General features: G+C 48.6%; 2 protein-coding genes across 3 annotated transcripts in view; one reads left to right on the top strand and one right to left on the bottom strand.

Moving 5' to 3' along the window:
* cntrl (centriolin) overlaps positions 1 to 5,037 on the top strand; it is a 54,199-nt gene extending 49,162 nt beyond the window's left edge. For both annotated transcript variants that reach the window (XM_033620226.2, XM_078171148.1), the window contains exons 34-40: positions 275 to 348; positions 465 to 545; positions 711 to 810; positions 925 to 1,133; positions 1,227 to 1,313; positions 1,773 to 1,835; positions 4,134 to 5,037. In XM_033620226.2, coding sequence (XP_033476117.2) covers positions 275 to 348; positions 465 to 545; positions 711 to 810; positions 925 to 1,133; positions 1,227 to 1,313; positions 1,773 to 1,835; positions 4,134 to 4,292 — 773 coding nt within the window. In that variant the 3' untranslated portion in view covers positions 4,293 to 5,037. The remainder of the gene's footprint in view (positions 1 to 274; positions 349 to 464; positions 546 to 710; positions 811 to 924; positions 1,134 to 1,226; positions 1,314 to 1,772; positions 1,836 to 4,133) is intronic.
* tti2 (TELO2 interacting protein 2) lies at positions 130 to 12,723 on the bottom strand. Its single transcript, XM_078171154.1, is given in 13 exon segments — positions 130 to 974; positions 4,113 to 4,244; positions 7,495 to 7,692; positions 7,797 to 7,956; positions 10,332 to 10,475; positions 10,577 to 10,776; positions 10,988 to 11,080; positions 11,193 to 11,321; positions 11,667 to 11,724; positions 11,836 to 11,881; positions 11,922 to 12,033; positions 12,242 to 12,643; positions 12,646 to 12,723. Coding segments are annotated over 11 exon segments (1,509 nt in total). The 3' UTR covers positions 130 to 974; positions 4,113 to 4,244; positions 7,495 to 7,605.
* Between the last annotated feature and the right edge of the window lie 780 nt (positions 12,724 to 13,503).

Consider the following 13,503-nt stretch of genomic DNA (forward strand, 5'->3'; position numbering starts at 1 on the left):
AGTATGGTATGTCGCCTGAAATTGTAAAAAAAAGTCATAGTATAGTATGTCGTCCGACATCTGTAAAAAAAAAAAGTCATAGTATAGCATGTATCAATAGTAAGAATGAAGTTTGAAAAAAATCTAGACTTTTTTTGACGTTTTTTTGTTTATTTATTTCCTCACAACATATACAATGACATATAGACAAGTATTGACTTTAAAGGTAAACAAGACACATGAACAACTGGACAAAGAAAAGATGCATCAAAGTTTCATCATGTTTGTGTTTCAGAGAATTCAGAGCTGTTGTCTCTGCTCAGTGAACGGGTGGAGGAGACGAAGAAACACCTGCAGAGCCTGGAACAGGTGAAACACACACACACACACACACACACACACACACACACACACACACACACACACAGCCTGTCCTCTGTCTGAACGAAGTGTTTAATAGTGATGAGTGTGTTTGTGTCCTGCAGGAGCTGAATGTGTCCGGTCAGCTGCAGCAGCAGAGAGCAGAGCAGCTGAAGGAGCTGGACAGACAGATAGAAGACAGACAGGTACAACACACACACACACACACACTACAACATTATCATTATTATTATTATTATTATTATTATTATTATTATTACAGTCGTCACAGAAACCAACAGAGTGACACACAAACATGTCGGGCCCAGAACTGTAAACAGGCCCGTCCTCACTCGTGCTCTCTGTCTCAGGCTCTGTGTGTTGGACTGGAGGAAGTTAATACTGCAGTGTGTCAGTTGGAGGACAGGGGGCGCCGTATCTCTGAGCAGCAGCAGCAGCTCCATCAGCTCAGTCAGTTCATCTTTTATCATGTCCCACATACTTTCTGATATTTGTGAATACAAATTTATACAAACACATTTTTAAACATCAAATGTTTGTGTTTGATTCTTTGCGACCAATCAGAGGAGGATCTGTGGCAGAGAGAGAAACAGCTGATCCACCAGGAGGCGGTCCTGAAACAGACAGAGGAGGAGCTACAGTTAAAAGAAAAGGAGCTGAAACATCAGAGGGAGGAGCTAAAATACCAGGAGGAGGTGTTACAGTTCAAAGGGGAGGGGCTAACAAAGAAACGTGAGGAGCTTCGTGAGGACGAATGTCTCGAGACAGAAGAGGTGAAGCTCAACAATGATTAATAAATAAATAAATAATCAATAAATGCACGTCTTAATGAATTAATTGAGAAGCTGTTGAATGTGTGTCTGTAGGAGGACATCAGGGAGGCGTCTGAGGAAGAGGAGGAGGAGTCTTTCTACCTGTCTACAGCTGGTCTGAGATCTGCCTTCAGCTCTGAGGTGAGTCCTGACATGTTAACACTTTGTTCTGCTTCACATCACTGATCTCATTAATAACTTCTAATTATCCATGGACATGAATAAATGGATGCTGAGATGAATTCACACTTTTTTGAATTAAGATATGATTTCATATGACATGCTATACTATGATGTTTTTTGTGGTTTTTGACGACTTATGAGGATTATTTTACATGTTATACAGTGACGGTTTTTGATGATTGGAGATACTATAGTTTGACATCTTTATAGGATTTTTGATAGCAAAGTGTAATATGGATTTTTTCATGATATTTTTAGAGTGAATTGTTTTATAAAATTTGCTTTTTCATCCATTCATGTATTTTTAGTTTTACAGTATGTCAACAGTCCTGATCTTAAACAACAGTGTTTCTCATTCTTTGTGTCGACAGTTTAAAGATCTAAAGTGGTTAATCACATAACTGTGTGTGTTTTTAGGAGGACAGGTGGAAGGTGGAACTGCAGAAAGAAAAACTGAGACAACAAGAGGACCGACTGAAGGTAAATAATATTTTATTATTAACTTAGATATCAAACAAACTCTTCAGCTTCAGTCAAACCAGCAGTTTAAATACAGTCAGACTTATAATGAGAAGTTTGGAGGCTTATGAGAGAAATCACTGACACAATAGCTTTTTGTTGAACTCTTGTAGTTACACAGTAACATGTCCAAACTTTAACCCCGATGATATCCAGATGATCCAGTCTGATATTTTATCACCAGTTAGTATAAACTTTGTGTTTAAAAATAATTAAATATATATTCAGACTATTCCTTGAGTTCTGACTTCAGTATGAGATTAAAAATGTAAATCCTCTTGTCGTCTGTCTGTTTGTCTCAGAGTCACATGTTTCAGATGGACATAACCTTTATCCCTCCTGTACAGAGACATGTTTAGCTTAGCTTAGCACAAAGACTGGAAGCAAAGGCAAACTGTTAGCCTAGCTCCATCAGAAGAGACAACATCTACCTTCATAAAACTCAAAGTCTGATTCACCTGTTGTTTGATGAACAGGAAACAGATATATAAAAAGGAGATGTTGTTAGCAGCAGTTAGCATTGGAGCTATCTGTTGACCAACATGTTTCCTGTTAGCCAACAAACGGGTTGGCAGTTCTGGACTTTAGAGAGGTTAGGGACTGTTCGTTATTTATGTGGGGGGATGGGTGGTCCAAAGAGGGGGAATCCTGACAAATAATTTTGACTGTTTTTGATTGTACTGAAATGTATTTTGTGTTATTTTACCACTGATCTTTAAAGACAACATGCCTTCCAAACCCTGCAGGCATGGTTTGTTTTAAAAAAAAATTGACAAAATGACAATTTATCAGCCAGAAACTGTAAAACTATAAAACTTACTGTTGGATTTTCAAATTTCCGTCAGTGCTTGGACACATCATGTGCGACGAATGCTTGAAGTAGTGATATTTCATCAAAATCACTTTATTCTACGCCTCATTTAAAATGTTATCAAAAATAAATCGTTTGCACAACAAGAGTGAACAACTGAGGCTTTTTTCAACTCCAGGAGTTCATCTTAAAAATGTTGTCTTTCAAACATCAAAGAGTATGTAAATCTAATCAGTCATTCATGAAGGGGGAAGGTCATGGATTTTCCTCCAGTCACTCAGGGAGGGTCACACTGCAGACCCACCCCTCTCCTCTGATAAGTAAAGAACAGCCTTACTGCTTCCAGAGGTTGTTCGCCAACAAATAGCTTCAATGCTAACTGCTGCTAAAACCTCAATGTCTCATTTTACGTTTGTGTGTCTGCACCTGTTCAATAAAACAACATGTGACTCAGACGGGTCTGAAGGTAGATGTTGTCTCTTCTGATGGAGCTAGGCTAACAGTTTCCCTTTACCTCCAGTCTTTGTGCTAAGCTAAGCTAAACTGGACATTCACCTGAAACATGTGACTGTGAGACAGAGAACAGAAACAGCTCCTGTCTACATGTGTGAAGACATTTTTGAAAACAGATATTTTTCCTCCATTTAAGATAAAAAATTCTGTCCACACGACCTTCGTTTTAAAATGTCTTTCTTGCCTCCTTTCAGTCGTAAGGCGTCCCAGACGCAGCATCAGTTGTGGTCTACTATGACACACTACATGGGATAAACAATGCATTATCACGCACAACACTCGTTCATGATCAGAGCCGACATTGTGCGACAGCTGCGTCAGGTTATAATCAGGCTGATACCGTGCAGTCTCAACTCGGCTTTAGTTGCTCTGTTTCAACGTTTCAAAAAACATGCACGCAGGCCGAAATTCAACCGAGCAGTTGTGTCAGGGGACGCAGAGACTGACACCAACAGTGAGGAAGAAAATATATAAACAATACCTGTAATTTGTGAAGTTAAGAGTGGAGAAAACTCTGCTAGCTGCTAGGCTAAACCATGCAGCGTAAAAGTGTTAGAGCTAATAACAGGTGACGAGCAGAACTGGGTGAAATGCTCAGATGATTTCTTCTTCTTCTCAAATCAAATCATATCAAGGCAGACTTTGTGATATCTGCAAATATAGTTTGGTTGTCCAAAGATTCGATATGATATCATATACGGTGATGAATCTGGTGAGTTACAGCTGGACTTAAGATGTTTTCAAATCTCACTTTGTGTGGACGAGACGTCAAAACATAGAGGAGAATATCTGTTTTCATAAATGTCTGTAAAGGTGTAAACAGAGCCTGAGTGTGTGTGTGTGAGTGTGGGTGTGTGAGTGTGTGAGTGTGTGTGTGAGTGTGGGTGATGTCAGAGAGAATAAACCTGACTGACTGTGTGTTGTTGCTCGTTGAGGCTCGTCTTCGCTGCAGTTTGTGGAACCAGCAGGAGAATCTGAAGGTGAGACGACTGGAGGCTGAGGAGAGTTTACTGGGACTGAAGCACAGACTGGACCAGCTGGACTCACTGCTCACACACACACACCATGACACACACACACACGAGTCACATTAGAGACTGTACAGATATGAAACATCCAGGTTTGTTTATCAGGAAAAACTCATGAAACACGTCTGAAACTCGATACATGAAGTCGTTCAGTCGCTGCTGCGGAGCTGTGAAGTCTATCAGCCAACTCTCTGAGGTCAAGACTGAACTTTCAGTCTCAACTTTATGCTTCCTGAATTGTTGCTGCAGTCAATCAGAGCGCCGACATTACATCACAGAGGGTTAGGGTTAACCTGAACTCCTCGTCACTGAAGACGTTTCTCTGCTGAAACACTGAAGATAAATTTCACCTGTGTGTGTGTGTGTGTGTGTGTGTGTGTGTGTGTGTGAAGTTTGTTTGTTGCTTACACAGACTCATTACTTCAGTGACTGATGGACAAACACTCAGACCACAGGGGGGCAGTAACGAGTCTGTTCAGGCTTCATGCAGCAGAATGAAGAACTCAGTATTGAGACGTGTGTCACACTGTGTGCAGACACCTCTTTATTTTACAGTGTTGAAATATCTTATTTTTTGTTGATGTTTACAGTGACATTAATGAACATCAGCGTCTTTGTGTCCTTTAACACTTGGATTTATTTACGGTTTGTGTTTAACTGTTTGTTGTTTTTGTTTGTTGTCACTGTAATGTTGTTACTCTGTATGACATCATACTGTCTGTATGACATCAAACGATATGATGTGTCTGATTGTCTGAAAGCCAGTCGACCTCTCAGGTCCTGAGGAAATAAATGAGCATGATGAACTCTGCAGACGTTTGGTTTCAGACTGAGCAGCTGATCAGAGACTTTACAGACATCTCTCAGTTTATTAAAACTTTAGCTTCACATCAGACCCTCCCTCCCTCATCAGACCCTCCCTCATCAGACCCTCCCTCCCTCATCAGACCCTCCCTCCCTCATCAGACCCTCCCTCATCAGACCCACCCTCATCAGACCCACCCTCATCAGACCCACCCTCCCTCATCAGACCCACCCTCCCTCATCAGACCCTCCCTCCCTCATCAGACCCTCCCTCATCAGACCCTCCCTCATCAGACCCACCCTCATCAGACCCTCCCTCATCAGACCCTCCCTTATCAGACCCTCCCTCATCAGACCCTCCCTCATCAGACCCACCCTCATCAGACCCACCCTCATCAGACCCTCCCTCATCAGACCCACCCTCCCTCATCAGACCCTCCCTCATCAGACCCTCCCTCATCAGACCCTCCCTCATCAGACCCACCCTCCCTCATCAGACCCTCCCTCATCAGACCCTCCCTCATCAGACCCACCCTCATCAGACCCTCCCTCATCAGACCCTCCCTTATCAGACCCTCCCTCATCAGACCCACCCTCATCAGACCCACCCTCCCTCATCAGACCCACCCTCCCTCATCAGACCCTCCCTCCCTCATCAGACCCTCCCTCATCAGACCCACCCTCATCAGACCCACCCTCATCAGACCCTCCCTTATCAGACCCTCCCTCATCAGACCCTCCCTCATCAGACCCTCCCTCATCAGACCCACCCTCATCAGACCCACCCTCATCAGACCCTCCCTCATCAGACCCACCCTCATCAGACCCTCCCTCATCAGACCCACCCTCATCAGACCCTCCCTCATCAGACCCTCCCTTATCAGACCCTCCCTCATCAGACCCTCCCTCATCAGACCCACCCTCATCAGACCCACCCTCATCAGACCCACCCTCCCTCATCAGACCCTCCCTCATCAGACCCACCCTCATCAGACCCACCCTCATCAGACCCACCCTCATCAGACCCTCCCTCCCTCATCAGACCCTCCCTCATCAGACCCTCCCTCATCAGACCCACCCTCATCAGACCCTCCCTCCCTCATCAGACCCACCCTCATCAGACCCTCCCTCCCTCATCAGACCCTCCCTCATCAGACCCTCCCTCATCAGACCCTCCCTCCTCATCAGACCCTCCCTCATCAGACCCTCCCTCCCTCATCAGACCCTCCCCCATCAGACCCTCCCTCATCAGACCCTCCCTCATCAGACCCACCCTCATCAGACCCACCCTCATCAGACCCTCCCTCATCAGACCCACCCTCCCTCATCAGACCCTCCCTCATCAGACCCACCCTCCCTCATCAGACCCTCCCTCATCAGACCCACCCTCATCAGACCCTCCCTCATCAGACCCTCCCTCCCTCATCAGACCCTCCCTCATCAGACCCACCCTCATCAGACCCTCCCTCATCAGACCCTCCCTCATCAGACCCTCCCTCCCTCATCAGACCCTCCCTCCCTCATCAGACCCTCCCTCATCAGACCCTCCCTCCCTCATCAGACCCTCCCTCCCTCATCAGACCCTCCCTCATCAGACCCACCCTCCCTCATCAGACCCTCCCTCCCTCATCAGACCCTCCCTCCCTCATCAGACCCTCCCTCATCAGACCCACCCTCCCTCATCAGACCCTCCCTCCCTCATCAGACCCTCCCTCCCTCATCAGACCCTCCCTCATCAGACCCACCCTCCCTCATCAGACCCTCCCTCATCTGATCTTCCTCTGACAACCATCATGTCTGATATTAAAAAACTGTTTAACTGTCTGGTTTAATAGATTTTGATCTTTTCAAATATATTTTTCAGCCTCACTGAGGAGTAAAAACAAAATGTTTCATCCCAGATTCTCAACAATGAGTGAAAACTGTGACACTAACCTGTGAGATGAGCGACAGGTCGGACTGATGTAATAAATATACAGAGTGTTATTATTATTATTATCACAGGTTTCATGTAATGTACCAGAGAAAAGTCTTCAGTGATGAAGATGAACGGTTCATTTCACACCTGTGTTACAGCAGGTTTGTGTCTCTGTGGGAGGCAAAGCGCTGATGCTGCGTTCAAGTCAAATGGGACAAATGGTGGAGGTTCAGAGAGGTGATGACGACAGCAGAGTTAAAAACACTGAGAACTTTGTATTTGTCAGACTGATGCTTGTGTCAGATGTTGGATGCTGAAGTGAACTCTAATAATTACAGTCACTCATGTGACATGAACGCAGCATTAACATCACTGTTTGTGACTGTAACTGAATATTTCTGACGTCTGTGAATGCAACAGCACTGAGCGGAAGCTTGTGGTGCCTTCATGAACACAAAACAGATTTTGTAATATTGGCTGTATAAATATGAATATGAATGTATGAAGATGATATTAAAGACTTCCTGTTGAACGAAACAAACACACCTGCTGTTCTGTGCTCTCAGCCCTCAGTCCTGTCTGTCAGGAAGCAGCAGCTCTGCTCTCAGTGCGTCTCACAGTCGGACTCTCAGGTGTTCCAGGTGTGCTGCTGCTGCGTCACCTCTCTGTCGTCACAGTGACTGTCGCTAGGCAACTGAGCACCTCGGAGCTGCAGCAGCTGCTGTCGACCTGCTGGAGGAAAGGCTGATAGACAGACAGACAGACAGACAGACAGACAGACAGACAGGTGAGCATCTTCAGAGAGGACAGTTGGTCTGAGACAAACAGCAGTGGGCAGGTAAACTCACCTGCAGGTCTCCATGACAACAGGCATCCAGCAGTTTGAGGCAGAGAGACGTTTGATTCATCAGCTTCTGTCTCACTGAGTCACTGAGCTCAGAGTCTGAGGACACGTCAACCAGCAACTTCAACAGGCAACGCAGCAACACGCCAACTCGACACTCCATCCTGAGAGACAGAGACAGAGTTAGAAACAGCAGCAGTTCCTGTGTTCGGCCTGCAGAGGTCAGACTTGAGTTTGTGTTTTTAATCTCCACAGATTTAAAAACACCTCCTGTAGACCATGTGTGACTTTACTTTGAAAGGACAGACACAGGAAGTGTCCACGCTCAGCAGTCAGACAGGAGTCAGGTTAATCTCCAGGGCTGGTACCTGCGGTTATTCCACAGGCTAGTTAATAACATGTCGGGCAGGAAATCCAAAGTGTGGGATCATTTTGAGAAGGTGAAGGACGAACCCAAGGTGATATGTAAACTCATCTTCATTGGTCGACTACAAACATGACGTATCATCTGAAACATGGAAGTAGCTACATGCCCATTAGCCCACAGCGTCATTAACAGGCGGCTCGCTCAGTGTGTGACGTGCACTTGGAGATAAAATATAGGCCTATATTAATGAAGGTTCATTAGTACGGTTTGTATTTCTCTGTAATGTAGCACAGTGTTAACAATGTTACTGATACTATTCTTTCTCACACCTTCAACTCAAACCACCAAAATATATCATTTAATCATTACATTCATATCAGAAACATGCAGGAGACTAGTCCACTGATGGACCCTGATGAGGACTGTTGGTCCACTGATGGACCCTGATGAGGACTGTCGGTCCACTGATGGACCCTGATGAGGACTGTTGGTCCACTGATGGACCCTGATGAGGACTGTCGGTCCACTGATGGCCCCTGATGAGGACTGTCGGTCCACTGATGGCCCCTGATGAGGACTGTCGGTCCACTGATGGACCCTGATGAGGACTGTTGGTCCACTGATGGACCCTGATGAGGACTGTTGGTCCACTGATGGACCCTGATGAGGACTGTCGGTCCACTGATGGACCCTGATGAGGACTGGTGGTCCACTGATGGACCCTGATGAGGACTGTCGGTCCACTGATGGACCCTGATGAGGACTGTCGGTCCACTGATGGCCCCTGATGAGGACTGTCGGTCCACTGATGGACCCTGATGAGGACTGTCGGTCCACTGATGGCCCCTGATGAGGACTGTCGGTCCACTGATGGACCCTGATGAGGACTGGTGGTCCACTGATGGACCCTGATGAGGACTGTCGGTCCACTGATGGCCCCTGATGAGGACTGTTGGTCCACTGATGGACCCTGATGAGGACTGGTGGTCCACTGATGGACCCTGATGAGGACTGCTGGTCCACTGATGGACCCTGATGAGGACTGCTGGTCCACTGATGGACCCTGATGAGGACTGCTGGTCCACTGATGGACCCTGATGAGGACTGTTGGTCCACTGATGGACCCTGATGAGGACTGCTGGTCCACTGATGGACCCTGATGAGGACTGTTGGTCCACTGATGGACCCTGATGAGGACTGCTGGTCCACTGATGGACCCTGATGAGGACTGTTGGTCCACTGATGGACCCTGATGAGGACTGTTGGTCCACTGATGGACCCTGATGAGGACTGCTGGTCCACTGATGGACCCTGATGAGGACTGTCGGTCCACTGATGGACCCTGATGAGGACTGTCGGTCCACTGATGGACCCTGATGAGGACTGGTGGTCCACTGATGGACCCTGATGAGGACTGTCGGTCCACTGATGGACCCTGATGAGGACTGTCGGTCCACTGATGGACCCTGATGAGGACCGTCGGTCCACTGATGGACCCTGATGAGGACTGTCGGTCCACTGATGGACCCTGATGAGGACCGGTGGTCCACTGATGGACCCTGATGAGGACTGTCGGTCCACTGATGGACCCTGATGAGGACCGCTGGTCCACTGATGGACCCTGATGAGGACCGGTGGTCCACTGATGGACCCTGATGAGGACCGTCGGTCCACTGATGGACCCTGATGAGGACCGCCGGTCCACTGATGGACCCTGATGAGGACTGTTGGTCCACTAGGAACAGTCTCAGTCGGGGGGGCAGCCGTAGTGTTTAGTTGCGCCACATTCACAGGGACGGGCTGAATTTGTATTAAGTGTCCTGGAGGAGCTGATCTCTCGGGGACAGACTGTTTGCTGGTGGATTTACGGAGCGGAGGATGAAGTGGTTGGAGGCTAAAACTACAAATGACAGACTTTTTGTCTCATGACCAGGGCTGGCGAGCTCACGACCATCAGGACTGTGACTCATCATCTCCAAAGAGCAGCCGCAGCTGCCAGTGTATTTTGTATTTTTCTTTACGTAGGTGGAGTCACTGAGAGAACCCTGCAGTTTATTCTGACATCACGTTGGTGACATTCTGATGTAAACAAAGCGAGCCAATGATGTCACTGAGGGTCCTCACAGATACGTGTGTGTGTGTGTGTGTGTGTGTGTGTGTGTGTGTTCTGACCGTGGCCATGCTGCTCTGATGGTTTTCTCCAGGACTTCCAGGATCTTGAGTCGACTCGTCTCCTCAGGTGGGTCTCTGACCTCCAGGTATCCCAGCACCACCCGCTCCAGCCGCCGCAGGTGTCTGCACACGGCCACGCCCATCCTGACCCCACACAACAAAACAAACACACCCTGAGACTCTGCTGCAACACAGCTGACTCCACCCGCCTGCTGCCTCCAGGAGTGCACGTCAAACGCTCCTACCTGTCGATGTACGGAGGGAGAGCGGTGGCGTAGACATGTCGCAGCGCCACCTTGTGCTCCGCCTCCATGTGAGTCAGGACTAGACGCAGCACATCGTCATGACGACAGGGCTTCCTGCAGGAGGAGGAGGAGGGGGGGGCAAGAGACGAGGGGGGCTTCTCCAAAACCAACAACAGGTCCAACAAACAGGACAGAACAGACTGCAGAGACAGGGAGACAGACAGGTACAGAGAGACAGACAGACAGACGGATGGATCCTTATATGAAGCTGATAAATTTACATGTTGGTGAAGTGAAGAAATATCAAACCTGTCTGAGGTCGATTTGTGAACTCAACATGTCTCCAGCTGTAAGTTGATATACTGTGTGTGTGTGTGTGTGTGTGTGTGTGCGCGCGCGTGTGTGTGTTACCTGGATGACAGCAGCCTCTGTAATGTACAGGTGTTTGAATAAGGCCTGGTAGAGAACTTCTGCTCTGTTGAACTGACGCAGGTCTGCAGCAGGCTGAACACATCATCATCATCTTCATCAACAAATGCATTACAATCATGTAAATGAAAGTGACAGAGCTGCTTCCTGTTCAGTGTCAGAAACATGTGTGTGTGTGTGTTCTCACCGTGTTGAGCACGATGTGGTGCAGACAGCGAACTCCCAGCATGCAGTTCTCTGGTCTGTAGTGGTCATTGAGGAGGAGTGAGGGGGGGAGGAGGTGGGACAGGTGAGGGGACAGAGAGGGACGAGTCACCTGCACACACACACACACACACACACACACACACATTCAGGTTTCAGTCAGGCTGAAGTTTAAACAGGAATATAAAGAAAAGAATCAAGTACTTTAAACTTGTACTTGAGTAAAAGTACTCAGTTACATTTCAGTACTGCAGATTGTAGACTTCTGAGGGCCTGTGTCCACAGTGTCTTATTCAACTGTTCCTAATGAGCAGTGTGTGTGTGGGCTGCTCAGACAGGAAGTGCTGCACCCAGCATCTCTCAGAGTGTGACGTACATGTGCGTTCCCTCCCAACACGTCTACTTTGAACTTTACTGAGTCTTGATGACATCACAGCTGAACAAAGGTCAAACTGACCTGCAGGAGCGTCCACGCAAACACCACCTTCACTGCTTCACAGCGCTGCCACGACTCCCTGAAACACACACACACACACACACACACACACAGACTGTAAACAGGAAGTGAGGACAGCGTCTCCAGGAGGACAAACAGAAATTCAAACGTTGTGATGTCAGATCCTCACTTTGTCAGCTGAGGCTGCAGGACGTCCAGGACTCCTCCCAGAATTCCTCTGCTCCTCCCTCCCCCCCTCCTCCTCCTCCTCCTGACTCCTGTCCCCCATCAGGAGGTGGGCCGAGTCTCTCCAGCCCCCTGCCCTCAGCAGCGCCTCCTGCAGGCTCTGAGCCGCCACTCTGGACGAGGAGCTGGTCCACGGCTGAACCTGAACACACACACACACACACACACACACACACACACACAATGACTTCCTGCTCGTTGACTTTTACATCAGTATAAACATGACTAGAAACCAACTTTTGTCTGAAACGTAAGAAAAGACTCGACACACGAGTCACTGGATCACCTGACTCGTAGCAGAGACCCTGAACGTGTCACACACACCTGTACTGTTTTCCCGTCAGACTCACCTGGAAATGAGTGACAGAGAACACACAGATGGGCGGAGCCACAGCCAGCAGCACACCAGTCTGACTGCCTCTGTTTCCCAGAGTTCCCAGCAGCGCTGTGAGGGCGGAGCATACTGCTCCAGCTCTGCTTGGGACGCTCTGATAGGCTGCGGACGGCAGAGAGCCACAGTCGTCCTCGCAGAGCGGCAGAGCTGCACAGCCAATCAGAGCACGGACCAGAGAGCTGTACGCCACCTGAAGCTCCGTCCACCCATCATCCTGACTGGCTGAGAACAGCCAATGGGGATCTGCTACTTGGAAGAAACGCTCAACACGACCAATCAGGGAGCTCGTTTCAGAGTCGGAGGACGAACCAATCAGCTTCTCCTGCAGCCGAGAGAGGAGCTCTGTGATTGGAGGAAGGGAGGGAGAGGGGGGAGGGGCTTCTCTGAGGGGGAGGAGGAGGTGAGATGAAGGTCATGAAGTAAAGATGAAAGCTCCATACTGAAGGAGGAGGTGAGGAGGAAGATGATGGGAGGTGAGGAGGAAGATGATGGGAGGAGAGGAGGAAGACGATGGGAGGAGAGGAGGAGGATGATGGGAGGAGAGGAGGAAGATGATGGGAGGAGAGGAGGAAGATGATGGAGGAGAGGAGGAAGATGATGGGAGGAGAGGAGGAAGATGATGGGAGGTGAGGAGGAAGATGATGGGAGGAGAGGAGGAAGACGATGGGAGGAGAGAAGGAAGATGATGGGAGGAGAGGAGGAGGAGGATGATGGGAGGAGAGGAGGAAGATGATGGGAGGAGAGGAGGAGGAGGATGATGGAGGAGAGGAGGAAGATGATGGGAGGAGAGGAGGAGGAGGATGATGGGAGGAGAGGAGGAAGATGATGGGAGGAGAGGAGGAGGATGATGGGAGGAGAGGAGGAGGAGGATGATGGGAGGAGAGGAGGAAGATGATGGGAGGAGAGGAGGAGGATGATGGGAGGAGACGAGGAGGATGATGGAGGAGAGGAGGAGGAGGATGATGGGAGGAGAGGAGGAAGATGATGGGAGGAGAGGAGGAGGAGGATGATGGGAGGAGAGGAGGAAGATGATGGGAGGAGAGGAGGAAGACGATGGGAGGAGAGGAGGAGGATGATGGGAGGAGAGGAGGAGGAGGATGATGGGAGGAGAGGAGGAAGATGATGGGAGGAGAGGAGGAAGATGATGGGAGGTGAGGAGGAAGATGATGGGAGGAGAGGAGGAAGACGATGGGAGGAGAGGAGGAGGATGATGGGAGG

Source organism: Epinephelus lanceolatus, chromosome 9, assembly GCF_041903045.1.
Source record: "Epinephelus lanceolatus isolate andai-2023 chromosome 9, ASM4190304v1, whole genome shotgun sequence".
NCBI lineage: Eukaryota > Metazoa > Chordata > Actinopteri > Perciformes > Serranidae > Epinephelus > Epinephelus lanceolatus.